This window comes from Salvelinus fontinalis, chromosome 40 (genome assembly GCF_029448725.1).
Source record: "Salvelinus fontinalis isolate EN_2023a chromosome 40, ASM2944872v1, whole genome shotgun sequence".
Lineage (NCBI taxonomy): Eukaryota > Metazoa > Chordata > Actinopteri > Salmoniformes > Salmonidae > Salvelinus > Salvelinus fontinalis.
The window spans coordinates 8816369-8830798 of NC_074704.1; the positions used below are offsets into that span (position 1 = coordinate 8816369).

General features: G+C 46.8%; 2 protein-coding genes across 13 annotated transcripts in view; both read right to left on the reverse strand.

The window, feature by feature from the left end:
• Positions 1-14430, reverse strand: part of LOC129839162 (b(0,+)-type amino acid transporter 1-like) — a 350362-nt gene that overhangs the window by 34040 nt on the left and 301892 nt on the right. The gene's annotated exons all lie outside the window — the stretch shown is intronic.
• The window catches only part of LOC129839159 (b(0,+)-type amino acid transporter 1-like), a 98920-nt gene that overhangs the window by 34040 nt on the left and 50450 nt on the right, over positions 1-14430 (reverse strand). For all 12 annotated transcript variants that reach the window (XR_008756991.1, XR_008756992.1, XR_008756995.1 and 9 more), the window contains one exon: positions 4993-5127. Coding sequence is in view for 4 of the 12 variants with exons in the window: in XM_055906444.1 (XP_055762419.1) it covers positions 4993-5121 (129 nt within the window). In the remaining 8 variants the exon portion in view is untranslated. The remainder of the gene's footprint in view (positions 1-4992; positions 5128-14430) is intronic.

Sequence of the window (14430 nt, forward strand, 5' to 3'; positions counted from 1 at the left end):
CATACTTGGTCAGTTATCACACGAATGGAACCAGAATGCAGAGTCATACTTGGTCAGTTATCACACGAATGGAACCAGAATGCCATGTCATACTTGGTCAGTTATCACACGAATGGAACCAGAATGCAATGTCATACTTGGTCAGTTATCACATGAATGGAACCAGAATGCCATGTCATACTTGGTCAGTTATCACACGAATGGAACCAGAATGCAGAGTCATACTTGGTCAGTTATCACACGAATGGAACCAGAATGCAGAGTCATACTTGGTCAGTTATCACACGAATGGAACCAGAATACAATGTCATACTTGGTCAGTTATCACACGAATGGAAGCAGAATGCAGAGTCATACTTGGTCAGTTATCACACGAATGGAACCAGAATGCAGAGTCATACTTGGTCAGTTATCGCACGAATGGAACCAGAATGCCAAGTCATACTTGGTCAGTTATCACACGAATGGAACCAGAATGCAAAGTCATACTTGGTCAGTTATCACAGGAATGGAACCAGAATGCAGAGTCATACTTGGTCAGTTATCACACGAATGGAACCAGAATGCCACGTCATACTTGGTCAGTTATCACACGAATGGAACCAGAATGCCATGTCATACTTGGTCAGTTATCACACGAATGGAACCAGAATGCCATGTCATACTTGGTCAGTTATCACACGAATGGAACCAGAATGCCAAGTCATACTTGGTCAGTTATCACACAAATGGAACCAGAATGCCAAGTCATACTTGGTCAGTTATCACACAAATGGAACCAGAATGCCAAGTCATACTTGGTCAGTTATCACACGAATGGAACCAGAATGCAGAGTCATACTTGGTCAGTTATCACACGAATGGAACCAGAATGCCAAGTCATACTTGGTCAGTTAGCACACGAATGGAACCAGAATGCCAAGTCATACTTGATCAGTTTTCACACGAATGGAACCATATTGCCATGTCATACTTGGTCAGTTAGCACACGAATGGAACCATAATGCCATGTCATACTTGGTCAGTTTTCACATGAATGGAACCAGAATGCAAGTCATACTTGGTTAGCTATCACACGAATGGAACCAGAATGCCAAGTCATACTTGGTTAGCTATCACACGAATGGAACCAGAATGCCAAGTCATACTTGGTTAGCTATCACACGAATGGAACCAGAATGCCAAGTCATACTTGGTTAGCTATCACACGAATGGAACCAGAATGCCATGTCATACTTGGTCAGTTATCACAGGAATGGAACCAGAATGCCATGTCATACTTGGTCAGTTATCACACGAATGGAACCAGAATGCCATGTCATACTTGGTTAGCTATCACACGAATGGAACCAGAATGTCATTTCATACTTGGTCAGTTATCACACGAATGGAACCAGAATGCAAGTCATACTTGGTTAGCTATCACACGAATGGAACCAGAATGCCAAGTCATACTTGGTTAGCTATCACACGAATGGAACCAGAATGCCATGTCATACTTGGTCAGTTATCACATGAATGGAACCAGAATAACATGTCATACTTGGTCAGTTATCACATGAATGGAACCAGAATGCCATGTCATACTTGGTCAGTTATCACATGAATGGAAAAAGAATGCCATGTCATACTTGGTCAGTTATCACACGAATAGAACCAGAATGCCATGTCATACTTGGTCAGTTATCACATGAATGGAACCAGAATGCAGAGTCATACTTGGTCAGTTATCACATGAATGGAACCAGAATGCCAAGTCATACTTGGTCAGTTATCACATGAATGGAAAAAGAATGCCATGTCATACTTGGTCAGTTATCACATGAATGGAACCAGAATGCCATGTCATACTTGGTCAGTTATCACATGAATGGAAAAAGAATGCCATGTCATACTTGGTCAGTTATCACACGAATGGAACCAGAATGCAGAGTCATACTTGGTCAGTTATCACACGAATGGAACCAGAATGCAGAGTCATACTTGGTCAGTTATCACAGGAATGGAACCAGAATGCAATGTCATACTTGGTCAGTTATCACACGAATGGAACCAGAATGCAATGTCATACTTGGTCAGTTATCACAGGAATGGAACCAGAATGCAGAGTCATACTTGGTCAGTTATCACACGAATGGAACCAGAATGCAGAGTCATATTTGGTCAGTTATCACAGGAATGGAACCAGAATGCAGAGTCATACTTGGTCAGTTATCACAGGAATGGAACCAGAATGCAGAGTCATACTTGGTCAGTTATCACACGAATGGAACCAGAATGTCATGTCATACTTCATTTGTAGTATTGTTATATTTGAAGAGCAAAATAATGGGTTCTACTTCACGTCCAAAGATTTACCAAACAGACAATTGGGATACAGATTGTTCTAGTCTGGTGTACTATCATCTGATGTGGGAACAGTGAGTTCAGTGAGAGTGGAGCAGACTACAGCAGGGTTAATACAGGGAACAGTGAGAGTGGAGCAGACTACAGCAGGGTTAATACAGGGAACAGTGAGAGTGGAGCAGACTACAGCAGGGTTAATACAGGGAACAGTGAGAGTGGAGCAGACTACAGTAGGGTTAATACAGGGAACAGTGAGAGTGGAGCAGACTACAGCAGGGTTAATACAGGGAACATTGAGAGTGGAGCAGACTACAGCAGGGTTAATACAGGGAACAGTGAGAGTGGAGCAGACTACAGCAGGGTTAATACAGGGAACATTGAGAGTGGAGCAGACTACAGCAGGGTTAATACAGGGAACAGTGAGAGTGGAGCAGACTACAGCAGGGTTAATACAGGGAACAGTGAGAGTGGAGCAGACTACAGCAGGGTTAATACAGGGAACAGTGAGAGTGGAGCAGACTACAGCAGGGTTAATACAGGGAACAGTGAGAGTGGAGCAGACTACAGCAGGGTTAATACAGGGAACAGTGAGAGTGGAGCAGACTACAGCAGGGTTAATACAGGGAACAGTGAGAGTGGAGCAGACTACAGCAGGGTTAATACAGGGAACAGTGAGAGTGGAGCAGACTACAGCAGGGTTAATACAGGGAACAGTGAGAGTGGAGCAGACTACAGCAGGGTTAGTACAGGGAACAGTGAGAGTGGAGCAGACTACAGCGGGGTTAGTACAGGGAACAGTGAGTTCAGTGAGAGTGGAGCAGACTACAGCAGGGTTAGTACAGGGAACAGTGAGAGTGGAGCAGACTACAGCAGGGTTAATACAGGGAACAGTGAGAGTGGAGCAGACTACAGCAGGATTAATACAGGGAACAGTGAGAGTGGAGCAGACTACAGCAGGGTTAATACAGGGAACAGTGAGAGTGGAGCAGACTACAGCAGGGTTAATACAGGGGGGGGTAGAGGTTGGTACCGGCTGACACCCTAGTTAAAGCTGTCTGCTCTGGGCGGGCTGGCGGGCGGGCGGGCTGGCTGGCTGGCTGGCTGACTGGCTGGCTGCCTGGCTGGCTGGCTGGCTGGCTGGCTGGCTGGCTGGCTGGCTGACTGGCTGGCTGGCTGGCTGGCTGGCTGGCTGGCTGACTGGCTGGCTGGCTGGCTGGCTGCCTGGCTGGCTGGCTGGCTGGCTGGCTGGCTGGCTGGCTGGCTGGCTGGCTGGCGGGCGGATTACATTAATGATCGTGAGAGCCACTGGAGATCCTATGCTGTGAACATCCACTCAGGCTCTACTCTCTCAGACATTAGGGTGAACACGTAAAAATAAATTACAATGTTGAAGTTCATTTACTGTCTTTCTATACAATTTAAAATCTCTAAAATGCTATTTGGAGAACAGCAGAAAAAGACAAAATGACCCCGGCCATTATCACCTCAGTCCTACTAACACATAGCCTGTTAGCTGTACAATGACCCCAGCCATTATCACCTCAGTCCTTCTACTAACACATAGCCTGTTAGCCTGTTAGCTGTACAATGACCCCAGCCATTATCACCTCAGTCCTTCTACTAACACATAGCCTGTTAGCTGTACAATGACCCCAGCCATTATTACCTCAGTCCTTCTACTAACACATAGCCTGTTAGCTGTACAATGACCCCAGCCATTATCATTAACATCAGGGATGTTCTCTGTTTAGTGAGTCCTCCAGATCAGAGGCAGTAGGGATGACCAGGGATGTTCTCTGTTTAGTGAGTCCTCCAGATCAGAGGCAGTAGGGATGACCAGGGGACTCACTAAACAGAGAACATCCCTGGTCATCTCTGCCTCTGATCTGGAGGACTCACTAAACAGAGAACATCCCTGGTCATCCCTACTGCCTCTGATCTGGAGGACTCACTAAACAGAGAACATCCCTGGTCATCCCTACTGCCTCTGCTCTGGAGGACTCACTAAACAGAGAACATCCCTGGTTATCCCTACTGCCTCTGATCTGGCGGACTCACTAAACAGAGAACATCCCTGGTCATCCCTACTGCCTCTGATCTGGAGGACTCACTAAACAGAGAACATCCCTGGTCATCCCTACTGCCTCTGATCTGGAGGACTCACTAAACAGAGAACATCCCTGTTCACCCCTACTGCCTCTGATCTGGCGGACTCACTAAACACAAATATTTAGTTTGTGAATAACGTCTGATTGTTGGCGTGTGCCCCTGGCTATCCGTATAAATAAAATATAAGTTTAATATATAAAATACGGTTTGTAAGGAATTTGAAATAATTTATACTTTGACTTTTTTGATCCTTAAGTATATTTTAGCAATTACATTTACTTTTGATACTTATTAAGTATATTTACAAGTAAACACTTTTAGACTTTTATTCAAGTAGTATTTTACTGGGTGACTTTTACTTGAATAATTTTCTATGAAGGTATTTTTCTTTGTGTGACAATTGGGAACTTTTTCAACCACTAAAGTTATTATGAGAACTTTTTAGTAACGTATGTGTTTAAACTCCTGCTGAGGTAGACAGTTTTAAAATGGACTTTTGTCCGGCATTACACACATACTGTCCTCTACATTACTCACATCCTTCTGTAGCACGGTAGCCTTCACGTCCTCCTCAGCAGGCTTGGAATGGGAGGCAGACATATTGGAGGTTGGGCCGGGGCCTCCATTAAACATGTCCCTCCTCTTCCTCACACTGCCCTCGTCCATGTCACCCTGCTCTCACACACAAACACAAACACACACACACACACACACGTAAGAGGACAGACTCAGTTCTCATCAACTCATCTTCATTCAAAGACTCAATCTTGGACACTCTTACTGACAGTTGTGGCTGCTTTGTGTGATGTATTGTTGTCTCTACCTTCTTGACCTTTGTGCTGTTGTCTGTGCCCAATGTTTGTACCCTGTTGTGTTGCTGCCATGCTGTGTTTTCATGTGTTGCTGCCATGCTGTGTTGCTGTCTCAGGTCTCTCTTTATTTATGCGGTGTGATGTACAGTACCAGTCAAAAGTTTGGACACACCAACTCATTCAAGGGTTTTAATTTTTTTTTTACTATTTTCTACAATGTAGAATAACAGTGAAGACACCAAAACTATGAAATAATACGTATGGAATCATGTAGTAACCAAAAAAGTGTTAAACAAGTCAAAGTATATTTTATATTTGAGATTTTTCAAGGTAACCACCATTTGCCTTGACAGCTTTGCACACTCTTGGCATTCTCTCAACCAGCTTTATTTAGAAAGCTTTTCCAACAGTCTTGAAGGAGTTCCCACATATGCTGAGCACTTGTTGGCTGCTTTTCCTTCACTCTGCGGTCCAACTCATCCCAAACTATCTCAATTGGGTTGAGGTCGGGTGATTGTGGAGGCCAGGTCATCTGATGCAGCACTCCATCACTCTCCATCTTGGTCAAATAGCCCTTACACAGCCTGGAGGTGTGTTGGGTCATTGTCCTGTTGAAAAACACCACTAAGCGCAAACCAGATGGGATGGCATATCGCTGGAGAATGCTGTGGTAGCCATGCTGGTTAAGTGTGTCTTGAATTCTAAATAAATCACTGACAGTGTCACCAGCAAAGCACCCCCACACCATCACACCTCCTCCTCCATGCTTCACGGTGGGAACCACACATGCGGAGATCATCCGTTCACCTACTCTGCGTCTCACAAAGACACGGCGGTTGGAACCAAACATGTCAAATTTTGACCCATTAGACCAAAGTACAGATTTCCACCGGTCTAATGTCCATTGCTCGTGTTTCTTGGCCCAAGCAAGTGTCTTCTTTTTATTGGTGTCCTTTAGTAGTGGTTTCTTTGCAGCAATTCAACCATGAAGGCCTGATTCACACAGTCTCCTCTGAACGGTTGATGTTGAGATGTGTCTGTTACTTGAACTCTGTGAAGCATTTATTTGGGCTGCGATTTCTGAGGCTGGTAACTTTAATGAACGTTTCCTCTGCAGCAGAGGTAACTCTGGGTCTTCCTTTCCTGTGGCGGTCCTCATGAGAGCCAGTTTCATCATAGCGTTTGATGGTTTTTGCAATTGCACTTAAAGAAACTTTCAAAGTTCTTGAACTGTTCCGTATTGACTTACCTTCATGTCTTACTGTAATGTTGGACTGTTGTTTCTCTTTGCTAATTTGAGCTGTTCTTGCCATAATAAGGATTTGGTCTATTACCAAATAGGGCTATCTTCTGTATACCACCCTATCTGTCTGTCTCTCTATCTCACTGTCTGATGTCACCCTACTATCTGTCCTGGTAACTGTAGCCAAAACTGAGGGTCTGTATCCCAACAAGCACCCTATTCCCTATAGGCCCTGGTCTAAAGACTGAGGGTCTGTGTCCTAACAGACACCCTATTCCCTATAGGCCCTGGTCTAAAGACTGAGGGTCTATATCCTAACAGACACCCTATAGGCCCTGGTCTAAAGACTGAGGGTCTATATCCTAACAGACACCCTATTCCCTATAGGCCCTGGTCTAAAGACTGAGGGTCTGTATCCTAACAGACACCCTATTCCCTATAGGCCCTGGTCTAAAGACTGAGGGTCTATATCCTAACAGACACACTATTCCCTAAAGGCCCTGGTCTAAAGACTGAGGGTCTATATCCTAACAGACACCCTATTCCCTATAGGCCCTGGTCTAGAGACCTAGGGTCTATATCCTAACAGACACCCTATTCCCTATAGGCCCTGGTCTAAAGACTGAGGGTCTGTATCCTAACAGACACCCTATAGGCCCTGGTCTAAAGACTGAGGGTCTGTATCCTAACAGACACCCTATAGGCCCTGGTCTAAAGACTGAGGGTCTGTATCCTAACAGACACCCTATAGGCCCTGGTCTAAAGACTGAGGGTCTATATCCTAACAGACACCCTATTCCCTATAGGCCCTGGTCTAAAGACTGAGGGTCTGTGTCCTAACAGACACCCTATTCCCTATAGGCCCTGGTCTAAAGACTGAGGGTCTATATCCTAACAGACACCCTATAGGCCCTGGTCTAAAGACTGAGGGTCTATATCCTAACAGACACCCTATTCCCTATAGGCCCTGGTCTAAAGACTGAGGGTCTGTATCCTAACAGACACCCTATTCCCTATAGGCCCTGGTCTAAAGACTGAGGGTCTATATCCTAACAGACACACTATTCCCTATAGGCCCTGGTCTAAAGACTGAGGGTCTATATCCTAACAGACACCCTATTCCCTATAGGCCCTGGTCTAGAGACTGAGGGTCTATATCCTAACAGACACCCTATTCCCTATAGGCCCTGGTCTAAAGACTGAGGGTCTGTATCCTAACAGACACCCTATTCCCTATAGGCCCTGGTCTAAAGACTGAGGGTCTGTATCCTAACAGACACCCTATAGGCCCTGGTCTAAAGACTGAGGGTCTATATCCTAACAGACACCCTATTCCCTATAGGCCCTGGTCTAAAGACTGAGGGTCTGTATCCTAACAGACACCCTATAGGCCCTGGTCTAAAGACTGAGGGTCTATATCCTAACAGACACCCTATTCCCTATAGGCCCTGGTCTAGAGACTGAGGGTCTATATCCTAACAGACACCCTATTCCCTATAGGCCCTGGTCTAAAGACTGAGGGTCTGTATCCTAACAGACACCCTATAGGCCCTGGTCTAAAGACTGAGGGTCTGTATCCTAACAGACACCCTATAGGCCCTGGTCTAAAGACTGAGGGTCTATATCCCAACAAGCACCCTATTCCCAATAGGCCCTGGTCTAAAGACTGAGGGTCTGTATCCTAACAGACACCCTATAGGCCCTGGTCTAAAGACTGAGGGTCTGTATCCTAACAGACACCCTATAGGCCCTGGTCTAAAGACTGAGGGTCTATATCCTAACAGACACCCTATTCCCTATAGGCCCTGGTCTAAAGACTGAGGGTCTGTATCCTAACAGACACCCTATAGGCCCTGGTCTAAAGACTGAGGGTCTGTATCCTAACAGACACCCTATTCCCTATAGGCCCTGGTCTAAAGACTGAGGGTCTATATCCTAACAGACACCCTATTCCCTATAGGCCCTAGTCTAAAGACTGAGGGTCTATATCCTAACAGACACCCTATTCCCTATAGGCCCTGGTCTAAAGACTGAGGGTAGTATCCTAACAGACACCCTATAGGGCCTGGTCTAAAGACTGAGGGTCTGTATCCTAACAGACACCCTATTCCCTATAGGCCCTGGTCTAAAGACTGAGGGTCTGTATCCTAACAGACACCCTATTCCCTATAGGCCCTGGTCTAAAGACTGAGGGTCTATATCCTAACAGACACCCTATAGGCCCTGGTCTAAAGACTGAGGGTCTATATCCTAACAGACACCCTATTCCCTATAGGCCCTGGTCTAAAGACTGAGGGTCTATATCCTAACAGACACCCTATTCCCTATAGGCCCTGGTCTAAAGACTGAGGGTCTGTACCCTAACAGACACCCTATTCCCTATAGGCCCTGGTCTAAAGACTGAGGGTCTGTAACAGACACCCTATTCCCTAGAGGCCCTGGTCTAAAGACTGAGGGTCTATATCCTAACAGACACCCTATTCCCTATAGGCCCTGGTCTAAAGACTGAGGGTCTATATCCTAACAGACACCCTATTCCCTATAGGCCCTGGTCTAAAGACTGAGGGTCTATATACTAACAGACACCCTATTCAATATAGGCCCTGGTCTAAAGACTGAGGGTCTATATCCTAACAGACACCCTATTCCCTATAGGCCCTGGTCTAAAGACTGAGGGTCTATATCCTAACAGACACCCTATAGGGCCTGGTCTAAAGACTGAGGGTCTGTGTCCTAACAGACACCCTATTCCCTATAGGCCCTGGTCTAAAGACTGAGGGTCTGTATCCTAACAGACACCCTATAGGCCCTGGTCTAAAGACTGAGGGTCTGTATCCTAACAGACACCCTATTCCCTATAGGCCCTAGTCTAAAGACTGAGGGTCTGTATCCTAACAGACACCCTATTCCCTATAGGCCCTGGTCTAAAGACTGAGGGTCTGTCCTAACAGACACCCTATAGGCCCTGGTCTAAAGACTGAGGGTCTATATCCTAACAGACAACCTATTCCCTATAGGCCCTGGTCTAAAGACTGAGGGTCTGTACCCTAACAGACACCCTATTCCCTATAGGCCCTAGTCTAAAGACTGAGGGTTAGTATCCTAACAGACACCCTATTCCCTATAGGCCTTGGTCTAAAGACTGAGGGTCTATATCCTAACAGACACCCTATTCCCTATAGGCCCTGGTCTAAAGACTGAGGGTCTAAATCCTAACAGACACCCTATTCCCTATAGGCCCTGGTCTAAAGACTGAGGGTCTGTACCCTAACAGACACCCTATTCCCTATAGGCCCTGGTCTAAAGACTGAGGGTTTATATCCTAACAGACACCCTATAGGCCCTGGTCTAAAGACTGAGGCTCTGTATCCTAACAGACACCCTATTCCCTATAGGCCCTGGTCTAAAGACGGAGGGTCTGTGTCCTAACAGACACCCTATTCCCTATAGGCCCTGGTCTAAAGACTGAGGGTCTGTGTCCTAACAGACACCCTATTCCCTATAGGCCCTGGTCTAAAGACTGAGGGTCTGTAACAGACACCCTATTCCCTATAGGCCCTGGTCTAAAGACTGAGGCTCTGTATCCTAACAGACACCCTATGGGCCCTGGTCTAAAGACTGAGGGTCTGTATCCTAACAGACACCCTATTCCCTATAGGCCCTGGTCTAAAGACTGATGGTCTGTATCCTAACAGACACCCTATTCCCTATAGGCCCTGGTCTAAAGACTGAGGGTCTGTATCCTAACAGACACCCTATTCCCTATAGGTCCTGGTCTAAAGTAGTGAACCATATATAGAATAGGAAGCCATGTGACCGTGATAATGAGTCTGAACAGTGTTGGTACACACGGAGTCATCCTGTTTCAGTGTTTTAGTATATTGACTATGTGGCTGTGCGTTATCAACAGGCGGGCTGGCGCCAGGGGCAGTAAACACAGCCTGTGTACTAAATGGAACCCTATTCACTACACAGTGCACTACTTTTGACCAGGGCCCTATGGAACCAGGGTCAACAGTAGTGAACTACGTAGGGAATATGGTGGCTATTTATGACTCTTGCCACAGTAAACACAGTACTGAGTGGGCGTCAATGAGTCACTCGTCCTCTCGTCCTCTCGTCCGTCTCTCAGCAGATTAGTGATATCACTGAAATCAAATGGCATGTAAAGATTTACAGATAAAAGGTTGTTCCTGGATCACATGTTTCAGATACCAGTGCATCTGTCAACGGGAGTCCAAACTGATCTGCATCTGTCAACGGGAGTCCAAATACCAGTGCATCTGTCAACGGGAGGCCAAACTGATCTGCATCTGTCAACGGGAGTCCAAACTGATCTGCATCTGTCAACGGGAGTCCAAACTGATCTGCATCTGTCAACGGGAGTCCAAACTGATCTGCATCTGTCAACGGGAGTCCAAACTGATCTGCATCTGTCAACGGGAGTCCAAACTGATCTGCATCTGTCAACGGGAGTCCAAACTGATCTGCATCTGTCAACGGGAGTCCAAACTGATCTGCATCTGTCAACGGGAGGCCAAACTGATCTGCATCTGTCAACGGGAGTCCAAACTGATCTGCATCTGTCAACGGGAGTCCAAACTGATCTGCATCTGTCAACGGGAGGCCAAACTGATCTGCATCTGTCAGCGGGAGTCCAAACTGATCTGCATCTGTCAACGGGAGTCCAAACCGATCCAAATGAAGCATCGTTCAGAAAAAAAACAATTCCAACGTTACGAAATCCCTTTGACTCGTATGGTTTTATTCCTAAAATACCTGTTATCTGTTGTGACTGAATGGATGTGACCTGTCCTTCAGTAGTCTATCAAACTGTTATGTGACCTGTCCTTCAGTAGTCTATCAAACTGTTATGTGGCCTGTCCTTCAGTAGTCTATCAAACTGTTATGTACCTGTTATGTGACCTGTCCTTCAGTAGTCTATCAAACTGTTATGTGGCCTGTCCTTCAGTAGTCTATCAAACTGTTATGTACCTGTTATGTGGCCTGTCCTTCAGTAGTCTATCAAACTGTTATGTACCTGTTATGTGGCCTGTCCTTCAGTAGTCTATCAAACTGTTATGTACCTGTTATGTGGCCTGTCCTTCAGTAGTCTATCAAACTGTTATGTACCTGTTATGTGGCCTGTCCTTCAGTAGTCTATCAAACTGTTATGTACCTGTTATGTGGCCTGTCCTTCAGTAGTCTATCAAACTGTTATGTACCTGTTATGTGGCCTGTCCTTCAGTAGTCTATCAAACTGTTATGTACCTGTTATGTGACCTGTCCTTCAGTAGCCTATCAAACTGTTATCTACCTGTTATGTGGCCTGTCCTTCAGTAGTCTATCAAACTGTTATGTGGCCTGTCCTTCAGTAGTCTATCAAACTGTTATGTGACCTGTCCTTCAGTAGTCTATCAAACTGTTATGTGGCCTGTCCTTCAGTAGTCTATCAAACTGTTATGTGACCTGTCCTTCAGTAGTCTATCAAACTGTTATGTGACCTGTCCTTCAGTAGTCTATCAAACTGTTATGTGGCCTGTTATGTGACCTGTCCTTCAGTAGTCTATCAAACTGTTATGTACCTGTTATTTATCAAAATTTCTGCCCTGCTAGAGCTGCCCCGGTCAACTGCTAGAGCTGCCCCCGGTCAACTGCTAGAGCTGCCCCCGGTCAACTGCTAGAGCTGCCCCCGGTCAACTGCTAGAGCTGCCCCGGTCAACTGCTAGAGCTGCCCCGGTCAACCGCTTGAGCTGCCCCGGTCAACTGTTAGAGCTGCCCCGGTCAACTGTTAGAGCTGCCCCGGTCAACTGTTAGAGCTGCCCCCGGTCAACTGTTAGAGCTGCCCCCGGTCAACTGTTAGAGCTGCCCCCCGGTCAACTGCTAGAGCTGCCCCCGGTCAACTGCTAGAGCTGCCCCGGTCAACTGCTAGAGCTGCCCCGATCAACTGCTAGAGCTGCCCCCGGTCAACTGTTAGAGCTGCCCCCGGTCAACTGTTAGAGGGCCGCCCGGTGGTAGTCCACACAAGCTCACAGAATGGGGCCGCCCGGTGGTAGTCCACACAAGCTCACAGAATGGGGCCGCCCGGTGGTAGTCCAAACAAGCTCACAGAATGGGGCCGCGCAGTGATAGTCCACACAAGCTCACAGAATGGGGCCGCCCGGTGGTAGTCCACACAAGCTCACAGAATGGGGCCGCCCAGTGGTAGATCACACAAGCTCACAGAATGGGGCCGCACGGTGGTAGATCACACAAGCTCACAGAATGGGGCCACGCCATGGTAGTCTACACAAGCTAACAGAATAGGGCCGCGCAGTGATAGTCCACACAAGCTCACAGAATGGGGCTCCCCAGTGGTAGTCCACACAAGCTCACAGAATGGGGCCGCACGGTGGTAGTCCACACAAGCTCACAGAATGGGGCTGCGCAGTGATAGTCCACACAAGCTCACAGAATGGGGCTGCCCAGTGGTAGTCCACACAAGCTCACAGAATGGGGCCGCGTGGTGGTAGTCCACACAAGCTCACAGAAGGGGCCGCCCGGTGGTAGTCCACACAAGCTCACAGAATGGGGCAGCCCAGTGCTGAAGTGCGTAAAAATGAATTTGAACGCCGACTGCGAGCCTAATCGCCCAACCTCACTAATGCTCATGTGGCTGAATTGAAGCAAGTCCCTGCAGCAATGTACCAACATCTAGTGGAAAGCCTTCCCAGAAGAGTGGAGGCTGTTATAGCAGCAATGTACCAACATCTAGTGGAAAGCCTTCCCAGAAGAGTGGAGGCTGTTATAGCAGCAATGTTCCAACATCTAGTGGAAAGCCTTCCCAGAAGAGTGGAGGCTGTTATAGCAGCAATGTTCCAACATCTAGTGGAAAGCCTTCCCAGAAGAGTGGAGGCTGTTATAGCAGCAATGTTCCAACATCTAGTGGAAAGCCTTCCCAGAAGAGTGGAGGCTGTTATAGCAGCAATGTTCCAACATCTAGTGGAAAGCCTTCCCAGAAGAGTGGAGGCTGTTATAGCAGCAATGTTCCAACATCTAGTGGAAAGCCTTCCCAGAAGAGTGGAGGCTGTTATAGCAGCAATGTTCCAACATCTAGTGGAAAGACTTCCCAGAAGAGTGGAGGCTGTTATAGCAGCAATGTTCCAACATCTAGTGGAAAGCCTTCCCAGAAGAGTGGAGGCTGTTATAGCAGCAATGTTCCAACATCTAGTGGAAAGCCTTCCCAGAAGAGTGGAGGCTGTTATAGCAGCAATGTTCCAACATCTAGTGGAAAGCCTTCCCAGAAGAGTGGAGGCTGTTATAGCAGCAATGTTCCAACATCTAGTGGAAAGCCTTCCCAGAAGAGTGGAGGCTGTTATAGCAGCAATGTTCCAACATCTAGTGGAAAGCCTTCCCAGAAGAGTGGAGGCTGTTATAGCAGCAATGTTCCAACATCTAGTGGAAAGCCTTCCCAGAAGAGTGGAGGCTGTTATAGCAGCAATGTACCAACATCTAGTGGAAAGCCTTCCCAGAAGAGTGGAGGCTGTTATAGCAGCAATGTACCAACATCTAGTGGAAAGCCTTCCCAGAAGAGTGGAGGCTGTTATAGCAGCAATGTACCAACATCTAGTGGAAAGCCTTCCCAGAAGAGTGGAGGCTGTTATAGCAGCAATGTTCCAACATCTAGTGGAAAGCCTTCCCAGAAGAGTGGAGGTTGTAGCAGCAAAGTGGGGGACCAACTCCATATTAATGCCCATGATTTTGGAATGAGATGTTGGACGAGCAGATGTCCACATAGTTTTGATAATTTAGTGTAATTGTTTGTGTTCAGGCCGGACTCATATGGAAAAGAGACCGTGGTCTCAGCATGACTCCCTGGCTAAATAAAAGGTTCAATATATTGTGACAAATGAAGCGGGAGACAGTCACCAAAATCACCCC